General features: G+C 43.4%; 1 protein-coding gene across 6 annotated transcripts in view; it reads right to left on the reverse strand.

The window, feature by feature from the left end:
* Positions 1–13,877: 13,877 nt before the first annotated feature.
* Positions 13,878–16,683, reverse strand: part of KDM2A (lysine demethylase 2A) — a 243,392-nt gene continuing 240,586 nt past the window's right edge. For all 6 annotated transcript variants that reach the window (XM_077250846.1, XM_077250841.1, XM_077250845.1 and 3 more), the window contains one exon: positions 13,878–14,980. In XM_077250846.1, the coding sequence (XP_077106961.1) occupies positions 14,799–14,980 (182 nt within the window). In that variant the 3' untranslated portion in view covers positions 13,878–14,798. The remainder of the gene's footprint in view (positions 14,981–16,683) is intronic.

A 16,683-nucleotide genomic window follows, 5' to 3' on the forward strand; every position in this document is an offset into this window, starting at 1 on the left:
CGCCTGGAGGAAGAGCAGGGCTCTCTTTGTTTCCTTTCAGGGTCAAAGGAAAGGAGCTGGTGTTACAAAAGGCACTTTATCCCGATGGATTCGGGAGGCGATATACCTGGCCTATTCGTCTAAAGGGGAAGATCCACCTGAGACTGTGAAGGCACATTCCACCAGAGCGATAGCATCATCTTGGGCTGAGCGGGCAGAGGTTCCAATAGATCTCATATGTAAGGCCGCAACTTGGTCTTCTCCTACTACCTTCTATAGTCACTATAGACTAGATCTATCTGCCTCCACTGACTTGTGTTTTGGTAGATCAATTCTTAACACAATAATCCCCCCCAAATAACTATCTCTGAAAGTCTCTCAGTGGGTGCTGTCGTGGCGAAGAGAAAACACCGGATTACGTACCGGTAATGCTCTTTTATAGAGCCACGACAGCACCCCTTCACTTCCCTCCCTTATATATTAGTTTGCATATGAGCACTATTAAGGGTGATTGGTTCTTGTAAATATACGTAATTAAGTTAAGATAAAATGTTAATATAGAATGACCTACTAAAACTGGTGGGCGGTTCCTCGCAATCTCTGTAACCCAAACTGTGGGAGCGAGGGGGACCGCCCCTTTTATCTCTCCGTAGGGTTTCCTGTTCCTAGGGGCGGATCCCCTCTCTCAGTGGGTGCTGTCGTGGCTCTATAAAAGAGCATTACCGGTACGTAATCCGGTGTTTTGCCACATTACAAGTAAAACACCTAAAAAAAAATTGCACACATTTGTTATCGCAATGTCCAGAAAAGTCTGATCTATCAGAACATGAAGTAAATTAATCGGTAAGCAGCATAACGATAAAAAATGTAAACGCCAGAATTCTGGGGGGTTTGCCCTCTCAACATTGCAATAACAGGTGATCAAGACATTGTATCTACCCCAAAATATCAGTAGAAATGTCAGCTCAGGGCATTAATAATAAGCCCTCTTTATCCTCAATTTGAGTCTCATGGATGAAATTGGCCTCCAATCCACACAAATGCTGTGTGTAAGTATCTTACTACGCTAATTACACATACAAATGATTGCTAACAAAAGGGGAAATGAAATTACTGGAGTGTGCCTTTAAATCAGATGTGTCATGAACAAAAAATAAATTTTTTTTTTCAGTTGTAGAAAAACAAAGTATTAATATTTTAATTCATTTAAAAAAAATACGTTTTTTTAATGGTATAAAATATGAACAACTATTTAAAAAGCTTTGATATTTTTAAACACTAGGGGGCACAACTGCAGAAATTTGCCATGAAAATCAAGTGTATGGCTATCTTGCAGTGCGACTGCAGTAACTGTGGGCAGGATCTGCTCAGGGTGTTTGATGTCGCTCCTCCCCTTTCCTTCTGTTTGTTTGCAAAAGTATAAGGGAGGATGAAGTTTATTATCACAGTCAGAGATGAGTGGATGGATTTGTGGGACTCCGGTCCAGTATCCAGGTCAGTGCTACCTGGCGACTAGACGAGAGGCCTGCGAATCTCTTTCCTTCCAATGTCCCCGGACCAGCAAAGAAGACTTTGCACCAGTCCTGACAAGTGAAATGCTGCACCTTGGATCCTGAAAGGTAAAAGATCTGTGAGTCTTCCGTTTAGGCTAAGTGCACATGTTGCAGAATTGCCGCGGAAATTTCCGTGGCAATTCCGCAACTCCCTGCAGCGGGTATATCGCATGCGGAATTGGCATGCGTATTCCCGCTACACAGTAGCGTTTTACAAGCATAATTAGCTTGCAGAATGCTAGCGTTTTCCAAGCCATCTGTAGCATCGCTTGGAAAACTGACTGACAGGTTTATCACACTTGTCAAACCTAGTGTTTGACAAGTGTGACCAACTTTTTACTATTGATGCTGCTTATGCAGTATCAATAGTAAAAAGATATAATGTTAAAAAAAAAAAAAAATCATATTCTCACCTTCCGGTGTCCCCGGCAGCCTTTCCCACTCCTCGCGATGCTCCGGTCCCAATAATGCTTTGCGGCATGACCCCAGATGACGTAGCGGTCTCGCGAGACCGCTACGTCATCACAGGTAATTTTCGCAAAGGATTCTTGGGAGCTGCACGGGGACGCCGGAAGGTGAGAATATCATGATTTTTTTTATTTAAATTTTTTTTTTTTACAATTATATGGTACCCAGGGCCTGGAGGAGAGTCTCCTCTCCTCCACCCTGGGTACCAACCGCACATGATCCGCTTACTTCCCACATGGTGTGCATAGCCACGTGCGGGAAGTAAGCGGTTCGATGCATTCCTATGTGTGTGGAATCGCCACGATTCTGCACTTTAACCCCTTAATCCCATATGACGTACTATACCGTCGAGGTGGGGTGGGCCTTAATTCCCGGTGACGGTATAGTACGTCATACGCGATCGGCCGCGCTCACGGGGGGAGCGCGGCCGAGTGTCGGCTGCATATCGCAGCTGACATCCGGCACTATGTGCCAGGAGCGGTCACGGACCGCCCCCGGCACATTAACCCCCGGCACACCGCGATCAAACATGAGCTCCCTGCGGGCTTCCCTGAGACGATCGGTACAAGGTGATGTACTCACCTCGTACCGAACGTCTTCTCCCTGCAGGCCCCGGATCCAAAATGGCCGAGGGGCTGTATCCGGGTCCTGCAGGGAGCACTTCCGGGTCGGAGCAGGCTGCAGATGAAAGCTGCAGCCTGCTCCGATGAAAGTATGATCGCAGATCTGATAGAGTGCTGTGCACACTATCAGATCTGCGATCTGTGATGTCCCCCCCTGGGACAAAGTAAAAAAAAAAATTTCCACATGTGTAAAAAAAAAAAAAATAATAATTCCTAAATAAATAATAATAAAAAAAAAAATATTATTCCCATAAATACATTTCTTTATCTAAAAAAAACAAACAAAAACAATAAAAGTACACATATTTAGTATCGCCGCGTCCGTAACGACCCAACCTATAAAACTGGCCCACTAGTTAACCCCTTCAGTAAACACCGTAAGAAAAAAAAAAAAAAAAAACGAGGCAAAACACAACGCTTTATTACCATACCGCCGAACAAAAAGTGGAATAACACGCGATCAAAAAGACGGATATAAATAACCATGTTACCGCTGAAAACGTCATCTTGTCCCGCAAAAAACGAGCCGCCATACAGCATCATCAGCAAAAAAATAAAAAAGTTATAGTCCTCAGAATAAAGCGATGCCAAAATAATTATTTTTTCTATAAAATAGTTTTTATCGTATAAAAGCGTCAAAACATAAAAAAATGATATAAATGAGGTATCGCTGTAATCGTACTGACCCGACGAATAAAACTGCTTTATCAATTTTACCAAGCGCAGAACGGTATAAACGCCTCTCCCAAAAGAAATTCATGAATAGCTGGTTTTTGGTTATTCTGCCTCACAAAAATCGGAATAAAAAGTGATAAAAAATGGTCACGTGTCCGAAAATGTTACCAATAAAAACGTCAACTCGTCCCGCAAAAAACAAGACCTCACATGACTCTGTGGACCAAAATGTGGAAAAATTATAGGTCTCAAAATGTGGAGACGCAAAAACTTTTTTGCTATAAAAAGCGTCTTTTAGTCTGGTTTCACACTTGCGTTTTTATCTGCATGCGTTTTTTAAAAAAACCGCATGTGTGAAAAAATGCATGTAAACGCGGTAAAACGCATGCGTTTTTATAGAAAAACACAAGAAAACAAGAAAAAAACAAACCCTAACCCTACCCCTAACCTGAAATACGTGGCACTGAAATACGTGGCACTGAAATATACGTTTATATACGTATATACGTATATAAGTGCCACGATATTTCAGTGGCCACGTATTTAAGTGCCACGTATTTAAGTGCCACGTATTTAAGTGCCACGTATTTAAGTGCCACGTATTTAAGTGCCACGTATTTTTCAGTGCCTGAAATACGTGGCACTGAAATACGTGGCACTGAAATACGTGGCACTGAAATATCGTGGCACTGAAATACGTGGCACTGAAATACGTGGCACTGAAATACGTGGCACTGAAATACGTGGCACTTATATACGTGGCACTTATGACTGTCAGAAAATGTTCAGTAAACGGTTAGGGGTAGGGTTTCAGGTAGAATTGGGGAGTTTCCACTGTTCAGGCACATCAGGGGCTCTCCAAACGCGACATGGCGTCCAAATCTCAATTCCAGCCAATTCTGCGTTGAAAAAGTAAAACAGTGCTCCTTCCCTTCCGAGCTCTCCCGTGCGTCCAAAAAGGGGTTTACCCCAACATATGGGGTATCAGCGTACTAGGGACAAATTGAACAACAACTTCTGGGGTCCAAGTTCTCTTGTTATCCTTGGGAAAATAAAAATTTGGGGGGCTAAAAATCATTTTTGTGGGAAAAAAAATATGTTTTATTTTCACGGCTCTGCGTTGTAAACTGTAGTGAAACACTTGGGGGTTCAAAGTTCTCACAACACATCTAGATAAGTTCCTTGGGAGGTCTAGTTTCCAATATGGGGTCACTTGTGGGGGGTTTGTACTATTTGGGTACATCAGGGGCTCTGCAAATGCAACGTGACGCCTGCAGACCAATCCATTTAAGTCTGAATTCCAAATGGCGCTCCTTCCCTTCCGAGCTCTGTCATGCGCCCAAACAGTGGTTCCCCCCCACATAGGGGGTATCAGCGTACTCAGGACAAATTGGACAACAACTTTTAGGGTCCAATTTATCCTGATACCCTTGTGAAAATACAAAACTGGGGGCTAAATTTCATTTTTGTGAAAAAAAAAAAAAAATTATTTTCACGGCTCTGCGTTATAAACTGTAGTGAAACACTTGGGGGTTCAAAGTTCTCACAACACATCTAGATAAGTTCCTTGGGGGGTCTAGTTTCCAATATGGGGTCACTTGTGGGGGGTTTGTACTGTTTGGGTACATCAGGGGCTCTGCAAATGCAACGTGACGCCTGCAGACCAATCCATTTAAGTCTGCATTCCAAATGGCGCTCCTTCCCTTCCGAGCTCTGTCATGCGCCCAAACAGTGGTCCCTCCCCACAAATGGGGTATCAGCGTACTCCAGACAAATTGGACAACAACTTTTGGGGTCCAATTTATCCTGATACCCTTGTGAAAATACAAAACTGGGGGCTAAAAATTCATTTTTGTGAAAAAAAAAATAATTTTTATTTTCACGGCTCTGCGTTATAAACTGTAGTGAAACACTTGGGGGTTCAAAGCTCTCAAAACACATCTAGATAAGTTCCTTAGGGGGTCTACTTTCCAAAATGGTGTCACTTGTGGGGGGGTTTAATGTTTAGGCACATCAGGGGCTCTCCAAACGCAACATGGCATCCCATCTTAATTCCAGTCAATTTTGCATTGAAAAGTAAAATAGCGCTTCTTCCCTTCTGAGCTCTGCTATGCGCCCAAACAATGGTTTACACCCACATATGGGGTATCGTCGTACTCAGGACAAATTGCACAACAACTTTTGTGGTCTAATTTCTTCTCTTACCCTTGGGGAAATAAAAAAATGGGGGTGAAAAGATCATTTTTGTGAAAAAATATGATTTTTTATTTTTACGGCTCTGCATTATAAACTTCTGTAAAGCACTTGTTGGGTCAAAGTGCTCACCACACATCTAGATAAGTTCCTTAGGGGGTCTACTTTCCAAAATGGTGTCACTTGTTAGGGGTTTCAATGTTTAGGCACATCAAGGGCTCTCTAAATGCAACATGGCGTCCCATCTCAATTCCAGTCAATTTTGCATTGAAAAGTCAAATGGCGCTCCTTCCCTTCTGAGCTCTGCCCTGCGCCCAAACAATGGTTTACACCCACATATGGGGTATCAGTGTACTCAGGACAAATTGCACAACAATTTTTGGGGTCCAATTTCTTCTCTCACCCTTGGGAAAATAAAAAATTGGGGGTGAAATAAATTTTGTGTGAAAAAAAGTTAAATGTTCATTTTTATTTAAACATTCCAAAAATTCCTGTGAAACACCTGAAGGGTTAATAAACTTCTTGAAAGTGGTTTTGAGTACCTTAAGGGGTGCAGTTTTTAGAATGGTGTCACACTTGGGTATTTTCTATCATATAGACCCGTCAAAATGACTTCAAATGAGATGTGGTCCCTAAAAAAAAATGGTGTTGTAAAAATGAGAAATTGCTGGTCAACTTTTAACCCTTATAACTCCGTCACAAAAAAAAATTTTGGTTCCAAAATTGTGCTGATGTAAAGTAGACATGTGGGAAATGTTATTTATTAAGTATTTTGTGTGACATATGTCTGTGATTTAAGGGCATAAAAATTCAAAGTTGGAAAATTGCGAAATTTTCAAAATTTTCGCCAAATATTCGTTTTTTTCACAAATAAACGCAAGTTATATCGAAGAAATTTTACCACTAACATGAAGTACAATATGTCACGAGAAAACAATGTCAGAATCGCCAAGATCCGTTGAAGCGTTCCAGAGTTATAACCTCATAAAGGGACAGTGGTCAGAATTGTAAAAATTGGCCCGGTCATTAACGTGCAAACCACCCTCGGGGCTTAAGGGGTTAATGAACATACTTCGTTTTTTTTTTTGGAATGCGATTCCGCTGCGGAAAAAAAGCGCAACATTAGCACATTGCAGAATGCATTCTGAAAATAGGTTGCTTAATGTATGTGGTTTTATCGCATTTTTATAGCGAAAAAAGTGAAAATTCCTAAACGTGTGCACATAGCCTCAGTCTCCACTGACTTGGATACTGGTATTGTCACACAAATCAATCTGCTTATCTCTATTCCCATTAGAGTCACCAACAAATTGTATCTGCTATGTGATAGTGATATGTGGATTATATTCACGCAGTGTATCACACATGGTGGGATTAGACACAGTGGCTTGCGAAAGTATTCATCCACCCTTTTTTTTTTTTTTTGAGGGTTTGCATTAGTTCATGTAAAGAACATGCCTACAGCTGTGAACATTTGGTTTTCTTTTTATTGTGAAGCAAACAACAAATAGGGCAAAATAACTGAAAACTTCAGTGTACATAACTATTCACCCCCCTAAAGTCAGTACTTTGTAGAGCCTTTACAAGCAATTACAGCTGCAAGTCACTTTGGATAAGTCTCTGAGCTTTCCACTGTGATTTTTGCCCATTCCTCAAGGCAAAACTGCTCCAGCTCCTTCAAGTTAAATGGTTTTCTCTGGTGAAGAGTAATCTTCAAGTCTGACCACAGATTCTCTGGATTAAGAGTAGCTCAGCTCACACAATGAGGCCCTTAATCAAAACTCAATGGAAATGTACCCAAAAAGTGAATTAAAATATAACTTACTAATCAGTTTCAAAACTGGTATCAAAAACTATTAACTGCAAGTGCATATTGAAACATAAGAATTTGCTAAGTAGACAAGACTGGTGGACCCATTCCAAAAACTGCACCCCTCAAGGTGCTCAAAACTACATTCAAGAAGATTATTAACCCTTCAGGTGCTTCACAGGAACTAAAGCAACGTGGAAGGAAAAAAATGGACATTTTAATTTTTCCAACAAAAATGTTTTTTTAGCCTCAATTTTTTCTTTTTCATTTTCACATGGGCAACAGGATAAAATGGATCCTAAAATTTGTTGGGCAATTTATCCTGAGTACACTGATGCCTCATATGTGGTCATAAACCACTGTTTGGTCGCATGGCAGTGTCTCGGAAGGGAAGGAGCTCCATTTGACTTTTTGAATAGAAAATTAGCTCCAATCATTAGCGGACACCATGTCGCGTATGGAGAGCCCCTGTGTGCCTAAACATTGGAGCTCCCCCACCAGTGACCCCATTTTGGAAACTAGACCCCCCAAGTAACTTATCTACATGTGTGGTGAGAACTTTGAACCCCCAGGTGTTTCACTAAACTTTATAGCACCCGGGCATGAAAACAAAAAAAAAATAAAAAAAAAATTCTTCCACAAACATGATCTTTTAGTCCCCAATTTTTTTTTTTCCCAAGGGTAACAGGGGATTTTTGACCCCAAAAGTTGTTGTCCAATTTGTGCTGGGTATGCCGATACCCCATATGTGGGAGAAAACTACTGTATGGGCACACGTCGAGGATCGGAAGGGAAGTAGTGACGTTTTGGAACTCAGATTTTCTTGGAATGGTCCGTGGGCTTCATGTTGCGTTTGGAGAGCCCCTGATGTGCCTAAACAGTGGAAACCGCCCCACAAGTGACCCCATTTTGGAAACTAGACCTCCCAAGGAACTTATCTAGATGTGTGGTGAGAACTTTGAACCCCCAGGTGTTTCACTAAACTTTATAGCGCCCAGGCATGAATAAAAAAAACAAAAAAAATAATTTTTTCCCCAAAACATGATCTTTTAGTCCCCAATTTTTTTTCCCCAAGGGTAATAATAATAATCTTTATATAGCGCCAAAATATTCCGCAGCGCTTTACAGTTTAACAGTTTCAAACACAACAGTCATAGGTAACGTTAACAATACAGTGAGGGTACGTTCACACAGGACTTTTTTGCTGCTTTTTTTTGCTGCTTTTTTTATGCTAATTTTCAGCTGCTTTTTACAGTACCAGTAAAGCCTATGAGATTTCAGAAATCTCATGCACACACGTTGGTTTTTTGTTTGATCAGTTTTTTCTGCTTTGCTGCTTTTTTTGGACATAGGGCATGTCACTTCTTTCAGCGTTTTTGCTGCGTTTTTGCAGCGTTTTTTCACCCATTGACTTGAATGGGTGATGAAAAAACGCTGCAAAAACGCTGAAAAAACGCATGTAGCATTATTTGCTGCGTTTTTTTGTGCAGAAAATCATGGCCAGCAGGAAGGGATCTCACAGCCAAGAGCTTAGGGGTGTGGTCGCATGCGTCATGCGCCCCTATACTTAACATGGGGGACGCATGCGTTTTTTTTGTTGCGTTGTGCGACACATGCGTCTTTTTTGCCGCAAGCGTCGGACCAAGAAAACGCAACAAGTTGCATTTTTCTTGCGTCCGATTTTCGGCAAAAACCGACGCATGCGTCGCAAAACGCAGCGTTTTTGCGTGCGTTTTGATGCGTTTTTGCGTGCGTTGTGCGTTGCGTCGCCGACGCAGCGGCGCACAACGCTAGTGTGAACGTAGCCTAAAGTACACTGATACCCCATATGTGGGAGAAAACTACTGTATGGGCACACGTCGAGGATTGGAAGGGTAGTGATGTTTTGGAACTCAGATTTTGATGGAATAGTCTGCAGGTGTCATGTCGCGTTTGGAGAGCCCCTGATGTGCCTAAACAGTGGAAACCCCCCAATTCTAACTCCAACCCTAACACACCCCTATGCCTAATCCGAACCCTAATTTTATCCCCAACCCTAACTTTAGCCTAACTCTAACCCTAATGGGTAAACTGGGGCGGAGGGGGCCATCAGCGGGGCAGGGGGGGCCATCAGCGGGGCGGGGCAGGGGGCGATCAGGGGGGCCATTAGTGGTGATCAGGGTGATCACTGGGGTGGGGGGTGATTATTGGGGGCTGTCAGGCACCGGGGGCAGGAGCGGGCTGAGGAGATGCAGCAGATGGAGATGGAGGAGCCGGCAGCAGCAGCGGGGGAGGGCAGGGAGTGATCACCGGGCCAGGGGGGAGGGAGCGGAGGTCTGGGATGGTGGAATCGGACAGCGGGGGGTAGCGGAGGGGAGTACCGTCAGTCGGTAGCAGGGCAGCATGCAGGCACGTCACTTTTCAGCTTCCAGGGACTGGATGAAGCTGGAGAGCGAGGAAGCCATACTTTACTCCGCCCCTCCACATCTGATTGGAGATAGTGTCACATGGACTCTAGCTCCAAATCAGATCGGGGGGGGGGGGTGACAAATTGGTCACCAGAAGCGATTGTAGCTATGAGCTCAAGTATAAGTCCCCCTGTACCTGCAGGTCAGGGGACATTTCAGATAACCCATTCACCCGACCTGCAGGAACGCGATCCCGCCATGACGCCACATAGGCGTTACAGGTCGGATTGGCATTAAGGGATTGAGTCAGCCCACAGGCTGACTCCTTGCCACTAGACACATGGTTTGACTTTTTTCACCTATTGTACTTCAGAGAAAAAACACAGGGCCCTATCCAGATCATTTGATCCTTGTGATGCCACTTTAGAGGTGGCCTCACATGTAATTGAACCTAAATGTTTTCTTGCTATCATATCAACTTCCAATTCTCCACTTACAAAACATTTTCTAATTTCAAAGGCAATCCATACCAGAGTCTTCTTTTGGGCACATTCTTCACTCATCGCTAGTCAACAGGGGCTGGCTGGCAAATTTTGACCTGGGGGAGCACACAGCAGTGGCCCAGAAACAGCATTGCATCGTTATTGTGTTTACAGTATGAAATTCACCATTGAGGTAGGCTCAATACAGTATATCAGCCTCATCCTGACTAAAGATCCAAAGCTCATTACCCACAAATAGCACTAGAACCAAGCTAACTACACAGAAGCAGTAAAAGCTTAAGCTGTTGACATGCAGCATTTTTGCATCTGTTTTTTTTCTTCAACCAAAACCTGCTCTCTTGGGAGTCAAAATGTCGTTTTCGGCATCTTTTGAGTGTGGATTATGTGTGCTTTGTCTACAGTACATGTTTAATAAAATTAGTTTTATTCACCAAAACACTGCAAAAAATGCTGCAAAAATTCTGCAAGAATTAACATGCTGCAGGCTTAAATAAACTCAGCAGTTCTCAAACTCACTCAGGAGAAAAAAATCAAGTATGTGCGTGGTATTTATGAAATCTCATAGCTTTTGCTTTTTACTGTAAAACGCAGTACTTCATTTGCATAAAAAAAAAATGCTGTATGTGAACATAGTCTTAGGGTATATGCACGTGACATCTTTTTCAGGTGGTATCTGCCTGAATAAGCACAGCAAAAAAAAAAAATGAACGTAATACAAATGTAAAATAAACGTATCCCTGGAGTAAAAGGTGGTCATACATAAATATAGCGTGCTACATACTTACTGTACCTCTGAATAACGCTTGTTTTTTTTCTTCCAAACATACGTGCTCCACCAACTCACCAATGTAGACTTGTACTCCACACCAATAGAAAAAGGTCATAGTTAGAGTTGAGCAAATTTGTTTGGGATCCCTCTTATTCGGCAAGCTATAGATCTTACCGAATAAGCTGCAGAGGGAATCTGGATACATGGAGCGCACCGGCTGATCAGCTCTGCAGTTGCATGTGTCGCGGCTGTGTAACTATCACAGCACAAGCATGGAAAGCCGGTGTGTTGGGCTCTTCATGCATGTGTTGTGACAGTGGCACAGCCGCGACACATGCAACTGCAGAGCCGATCAGCCGATGCGCTCCATGTATCCAGATTCCCTCTGCAGCTTATTCGGTATAGCTTGCCAAAAAAGTGGGGACCCGAAGAAATTTGCTCAACTCTAGTCATAGTATAATATATACCAGTCACATGCTATCCTGTATATAACATCTGATGTCTGTAGTCATAGTATAATACACTGTTCAAAAAAATAATGGGAACATTCAAACACATCCTAGTTCTGAATGAATGAAATCTTCTCATTGAATACTTTGTTCTGTACAAAGTTGAATGAGCTGACAAAAGTACACAAAAAATCATCAATGGAAATCAAATTTATTAACCAATGGAGGCCTGGATTTGGAGTCACACAAAATTAAAGTGGAATGTAATGTCCTTAAAACAAGTCAAAACTATGCTCAGTATTGTGTGTTGCCTCCACGTGCCTGTATGACCTCCCTACAACGCCTGGGCATGCTCCTGATGAGGCGGCGGATGGTCTCCTGAGGGATCTCCTCCCAGACCTGGACTAAATCATCCGCCAGCTCGTGGACAGTCTGTAGTGCAACGTGACATTGGTGGATGGTGTGGGACATGATGTCCCAGATGTGTTCAATCAGATTCAGGTCTGGCGGGCCAGTCCATAGCTTCAATGCCTTCATCTTGCAGGAACTGCTGACACACTCCAGCCACATGAGGTCTGGCATTGTCCTGCATTAGGAGGAACCCAGGGCCAACCGCACCAGCATATGGTCTCACAAGGGGTCTGAGGATCTCATCTCGGTACCTAATGGCAGTTAGGCTACCTCTGGCGAGCAAACGGAGGGCTGTGCTGCCCTCCAAAGAAATGCCACCCCACACCATTACTGACCCACTGCGAAACCGGTCCTGCAGAAGGATGTTGCAGGCAGATCGCTCTCCACGGCGTCTCCAGACTCTGTCATGTCTGTCACATCTGCTCAGTGTGAACCTGCTTTCATCGGTGAAGAGCACAGGGCACCAGTGGTGAATTTGCCAGTCCTGGTGTTCTGTGGCAAATGCCAAGCATCCTGCATGATGTTGGGCTGTGAGCACAACCCCCATCTGTGGACGTCGAGCACTCAGACCATCCTCATGGAGTCTGTTTCTAACAGTTTGTGCAGACATGCACATTTGTGGTCTGCTGGAGGTCATTTTGCAGGGCTCTGGCAGTGCTCCTTCTGTTCCTCCTTGCACAAAGGCTGAGATAGTGGTCCTGCTGCTGGGTTGTTGCCCTCCTACGGCCCCCTCCACGTCTCCTGGTGTACTGGCCTGGTAGTGCCTCCAGCCTCTGGACACTACAATGACAGACACAGCAAACATTCTTGCCACAGCTCGCATTGATGTGCCATCCTGGATGAGCTGTACTACCTGAGCCACTTGTGTGGGTTGTAGAGTCCGTCTCATGCTACCACGAGTGTGAAAGCACAACCAACATTCAAAAGTGACCAAGACATCAGCTATACTAAGAGCGGGCTTAGTATCCAAAAGGCTTCACATCAGTTCTTACATTTATTTCTAAGTTTCAAAGTATGCCCGTTCTGGTGTGGCGTGTAAATCAAAATATGGACTATAATAGGTGCATAATCCCACCCTGTTGGACTGTTGAGACACGTATAAATATGTACTAAGTAGAGACACCCACTGCTTGAGAGGCTCATTCAGACCCGAAACACCGCCCAGACATGTGGCTTGATTAAATCCTCCACCAAAGGGATGGAGTGCTGCCTCTTTTTTTGAATCTATCTATCCATCTCATGCACAGCACCATTTCTATCCTGTATACTGGGTGTAATATGTGAGTATCTAAATTCTTCTGTATAAATATAATACACTTTAAAGGGGTTGTCCTCTACTAGGACCTTCTTGAACTAAAGGTTTGGTCCTGATAAAATAAAACAACATATACTCCCTTCCTGTGCTGGCGCCAACTCCAGCGGTGTCTGCACTTGCGGGGTCGTGACGCGTGGTGCCCAATCAGCGCTGGCCTCACTATCTACACCTTAATACAGATTGATCACGAACAGGAAGTCCGGGCTGAAGTTGATCCCTGGCTTCCTCTTCATGTTCAATCTGTCTGAATTCGGAGATACCATGATGCCAGTGTTGACTGGGTGCCGACCACCACATGTCACAACACCGCAAGAGAGCTCTGGGACCGCAAGAGAGCTCTGGGACCACAAGTGCTGACACTTTAATTTATCGGGGCCAAACATTTAGTTCAAGAAGGGGTTGTCGTAGTATTGGACAACCCCTTTAATCACTTATCTTGAATACTGGGTGTGAATCTTAGTATCTGCATCTTAAGGGGGGCATGGTAAAAGTCCATAAAAAAAAAAATAGTCCGTCCATGAGTTTTAGGCCAGTTTAGAAAAAAATGTAATAGTAGGTTGACAACCCTGCACCATAACTAGAAGTACAATTCTATCACTGGCCCTATGAAACAGAGAGCAAGTAACTTACCTCCCTGATTAATACCACTTTTTAATTAATTGGTTAAACTCTATATTATTAACCTTCATGAACTAAGTACAAACCACACAGACCACATTCTTGATTCTTTTTTCTTTTTATTGCAAAAGAAACAAAAAAGGGAAAGCGAGACCGCTCCCGCAGAGAAAAATATTATCCAGGCTCTTTTTATACAATCTAGTCCCGGGCTGGGGAAGGGAGCAGCCGGCGCACACATTGCTCCATGTGTGTGCGCACACCAGCTTCTGTATATATTTATATATATTTCTGTATATTTGCACAAACGGCTGCCCAGTGTGTGTGGAATTAATGCATTGCTGACTGCACTTCTGCAGACATCTTCTCAAGAGAGGGAGTGGGTACAAAATGAAAGCAACAAACCAAAATCTTAAGTTAAAAAATAAAAAAAATATAATATTAACTCAATTACAATTTAGCAAAAAGCAGCCGTCCCTCTCTCATACTCACACACTCTACCCCAAGCGCCCAGAGAAATAAATCTTACTCACAAATTTAATGCTCAACAGGGGAAGGCATTAAATAGTAAAAAAAAAAAATCATTTTCAAAACATGAAGGGGAAAAACAAATCTGAGCTGCCTGCTCACTCCTCAGGTGTCTTTTCCATTAAACTGTCTGGCGAAGAGCTATTCTGTACTAAGGAGGCAAAACAAAACTGAGAAAAACAATCAAATAAAAAAATACAAAGTCTTCCTTTTCTCTATGACAATGAAGATCCAGTCCTAAAGGTCTTGATTTCAGCCCTAGAAGTGACTGACCCCATCAAGGCTGCCACAGCTGTTTAAATACCCGTTTCAGATATAGCCCACGTCTTTGCACCATGTGATGACCCCACCACAGGCATATGAGGGCGGGATGTTAAATCGCCAATTATTGCTCCTTGTTTCAGTCGGAATGAGAGGGAGGCCAGGGAGCTGGAGACGGATGAGGAGGTGGTGATTGACATCGTGCATCCTCCAACACAATAGCATCCCCCTGCATCAAACCTCCAGCACGCACCCCATCCTAGCTGATCCTTTGGATAAGCTTGTCATCTGACATACAGTACAAGGTGCTCACAGACAGGTCCGAGATGAAGCCCTCACAGGCTCCCCGTGTCACTTGTTTGCAGCCTCGAAGATCAATAAGTGCCAGGTTGGGTGCTCTTCGCAAGTACAGTAAGGACTCATCAGTTACGCCTTTACAACCTGGAAAAAAAAAAATGTATACCGTTACATAGGTTGAAAAAGACCTAGGTCCATCAAGTTCACCCTTTCCCTACCAATTATACATTTTGTCCCTAAACTATCTATAACCCGCAATGTTATGTGTATGGAGGAAATCGTCCAGCCCTTGTATAAAAGCTGTTATAGAGTCGGCCATTACTACCTCTTGTGGTCGGGAATAACACAGTCTGACTGCTCTAACTGTAAAGAACCCTTTCCTATTTAGCTGCAGGAATCACCTTTCATCCACCTGTAATGATGCCTTCTGGTCCTTACTATAGGCCTTGGAAGGATTAGGCAAAAGGCAAGCAGTTTGTGCTATGGTAATCTGGTTCCTAAGGACAACACTCTTAAGAGGACTGGACTTGCAAAAGTTAGTGCAAATAACGTATAAAGTCCTTAAAGTGGGGTAACAAGAGATTTGTAAATGTGTGACTTCTCTTTCCACATTCCCACTCCGTACACACATACAATGCGAGGAAGGAAAAGTGTTCCTAGTGAAATTGTGCTCCAAATATGCAGCTAATATCGTATCATTTAAGCTAATGATTGTTTGGATTGGTTTTAAAGAAGGAAAGCGGTCCTGTACTCCCCATCTTTGGGTCCACAGACATGTCTTCGCTGCAGCACAGAAGTCACATGAGCTCAGCGCCTCTTAGAAGGGGGCATTCCAGCTAAACTGGAAGAGCGCACTGACTGCAGCATGTCAACAGCCAATGCCAGCAGCAGCAGAAACTGGCCAGTGGTCATGGGAACAGAGGACAGCACATTTTTTTGTTTTATTTTAATTAAACTGAAAGCTGTGCAGGGGAATGAAGATTAATTGAAAGGGGACAATCCCTTTAAAGTTCATTATCACACCAAGGTCCAAGTTCTGGAACGTAAACAATTGCCACAATTAAAATATAATGGTGTATTTCCAGTCTCTAAATGGGATGTCCATTACTAGGACAACCCCTTCTTAAACTAAATGGTCTGCCCCGATAAAATAACAAAGCCTAAACTCACCTCTAGTGCTGACGTCATTCCTGTGGTATCGGCACTCGCTCTCCCCAGGGCTGTGATGCGGTGTTGTGACACATGACACCGATGCCCAATCTGCACTGGTGTTACTGTATCTGCCTTCAGACAAACTGAACATGAAGAAGAAGCCAGGAATCAGCTGCACTTCCTCTTAATGTTCAGTTTGGCCGAAGGCAGAGGCAGTAACGCCAGTGCTGATTGGGCGCTGGGCATCATATGCCATTCCACCACATCACAGTCCCGGGACTGTGAGTGCCGACACTGGGGCACGGGAGGTGAGTATATACTTTATTATTTTCTCAAGGCCAAACATTTAGTTTAAGAAGTTGTTCTAGTGGTGGACATCCCCTTTAAAGTAAGTGTACAGCTAGCATTTAATGGTTGGTGGTGGTCTGACCTCTACAGGTTCTGAGAAGACCACCATGGTCCTGGCCTCTTAACTGTACAGAAAAAAAACCTGCAGCTAACTGTCCACCAGATCCTGAGAATGAGGAGGCCATAGCTAGCTTGTATATCATATACAAAAAAAAGAAAAAGGTTAACTTATCCATAGCTGTTTTTTGAAGAGTTTGCAATAATTCAGTGCCAAAAATTCAAATCTGACTATACCAGTAGGCTGTATGCTGGCAGGACCATCACACAACAGCTCGAGTTCTTTACGT

Source organism: Ranitomeya variabilis, chromosome 4, assembly GCF_051348905.1.
Source record: "Ranitomeya variabilis isolate aRanVar5 chromosome 4, aRanVar5.hap1, whole genome shotgun sequence".
Lineage (NCBI taxonomy): Eukaryota > Metazoa > Chordata > Amphibia > Anura > Dendrobatidae > Ranitomeya > Ranitomeya variabilis.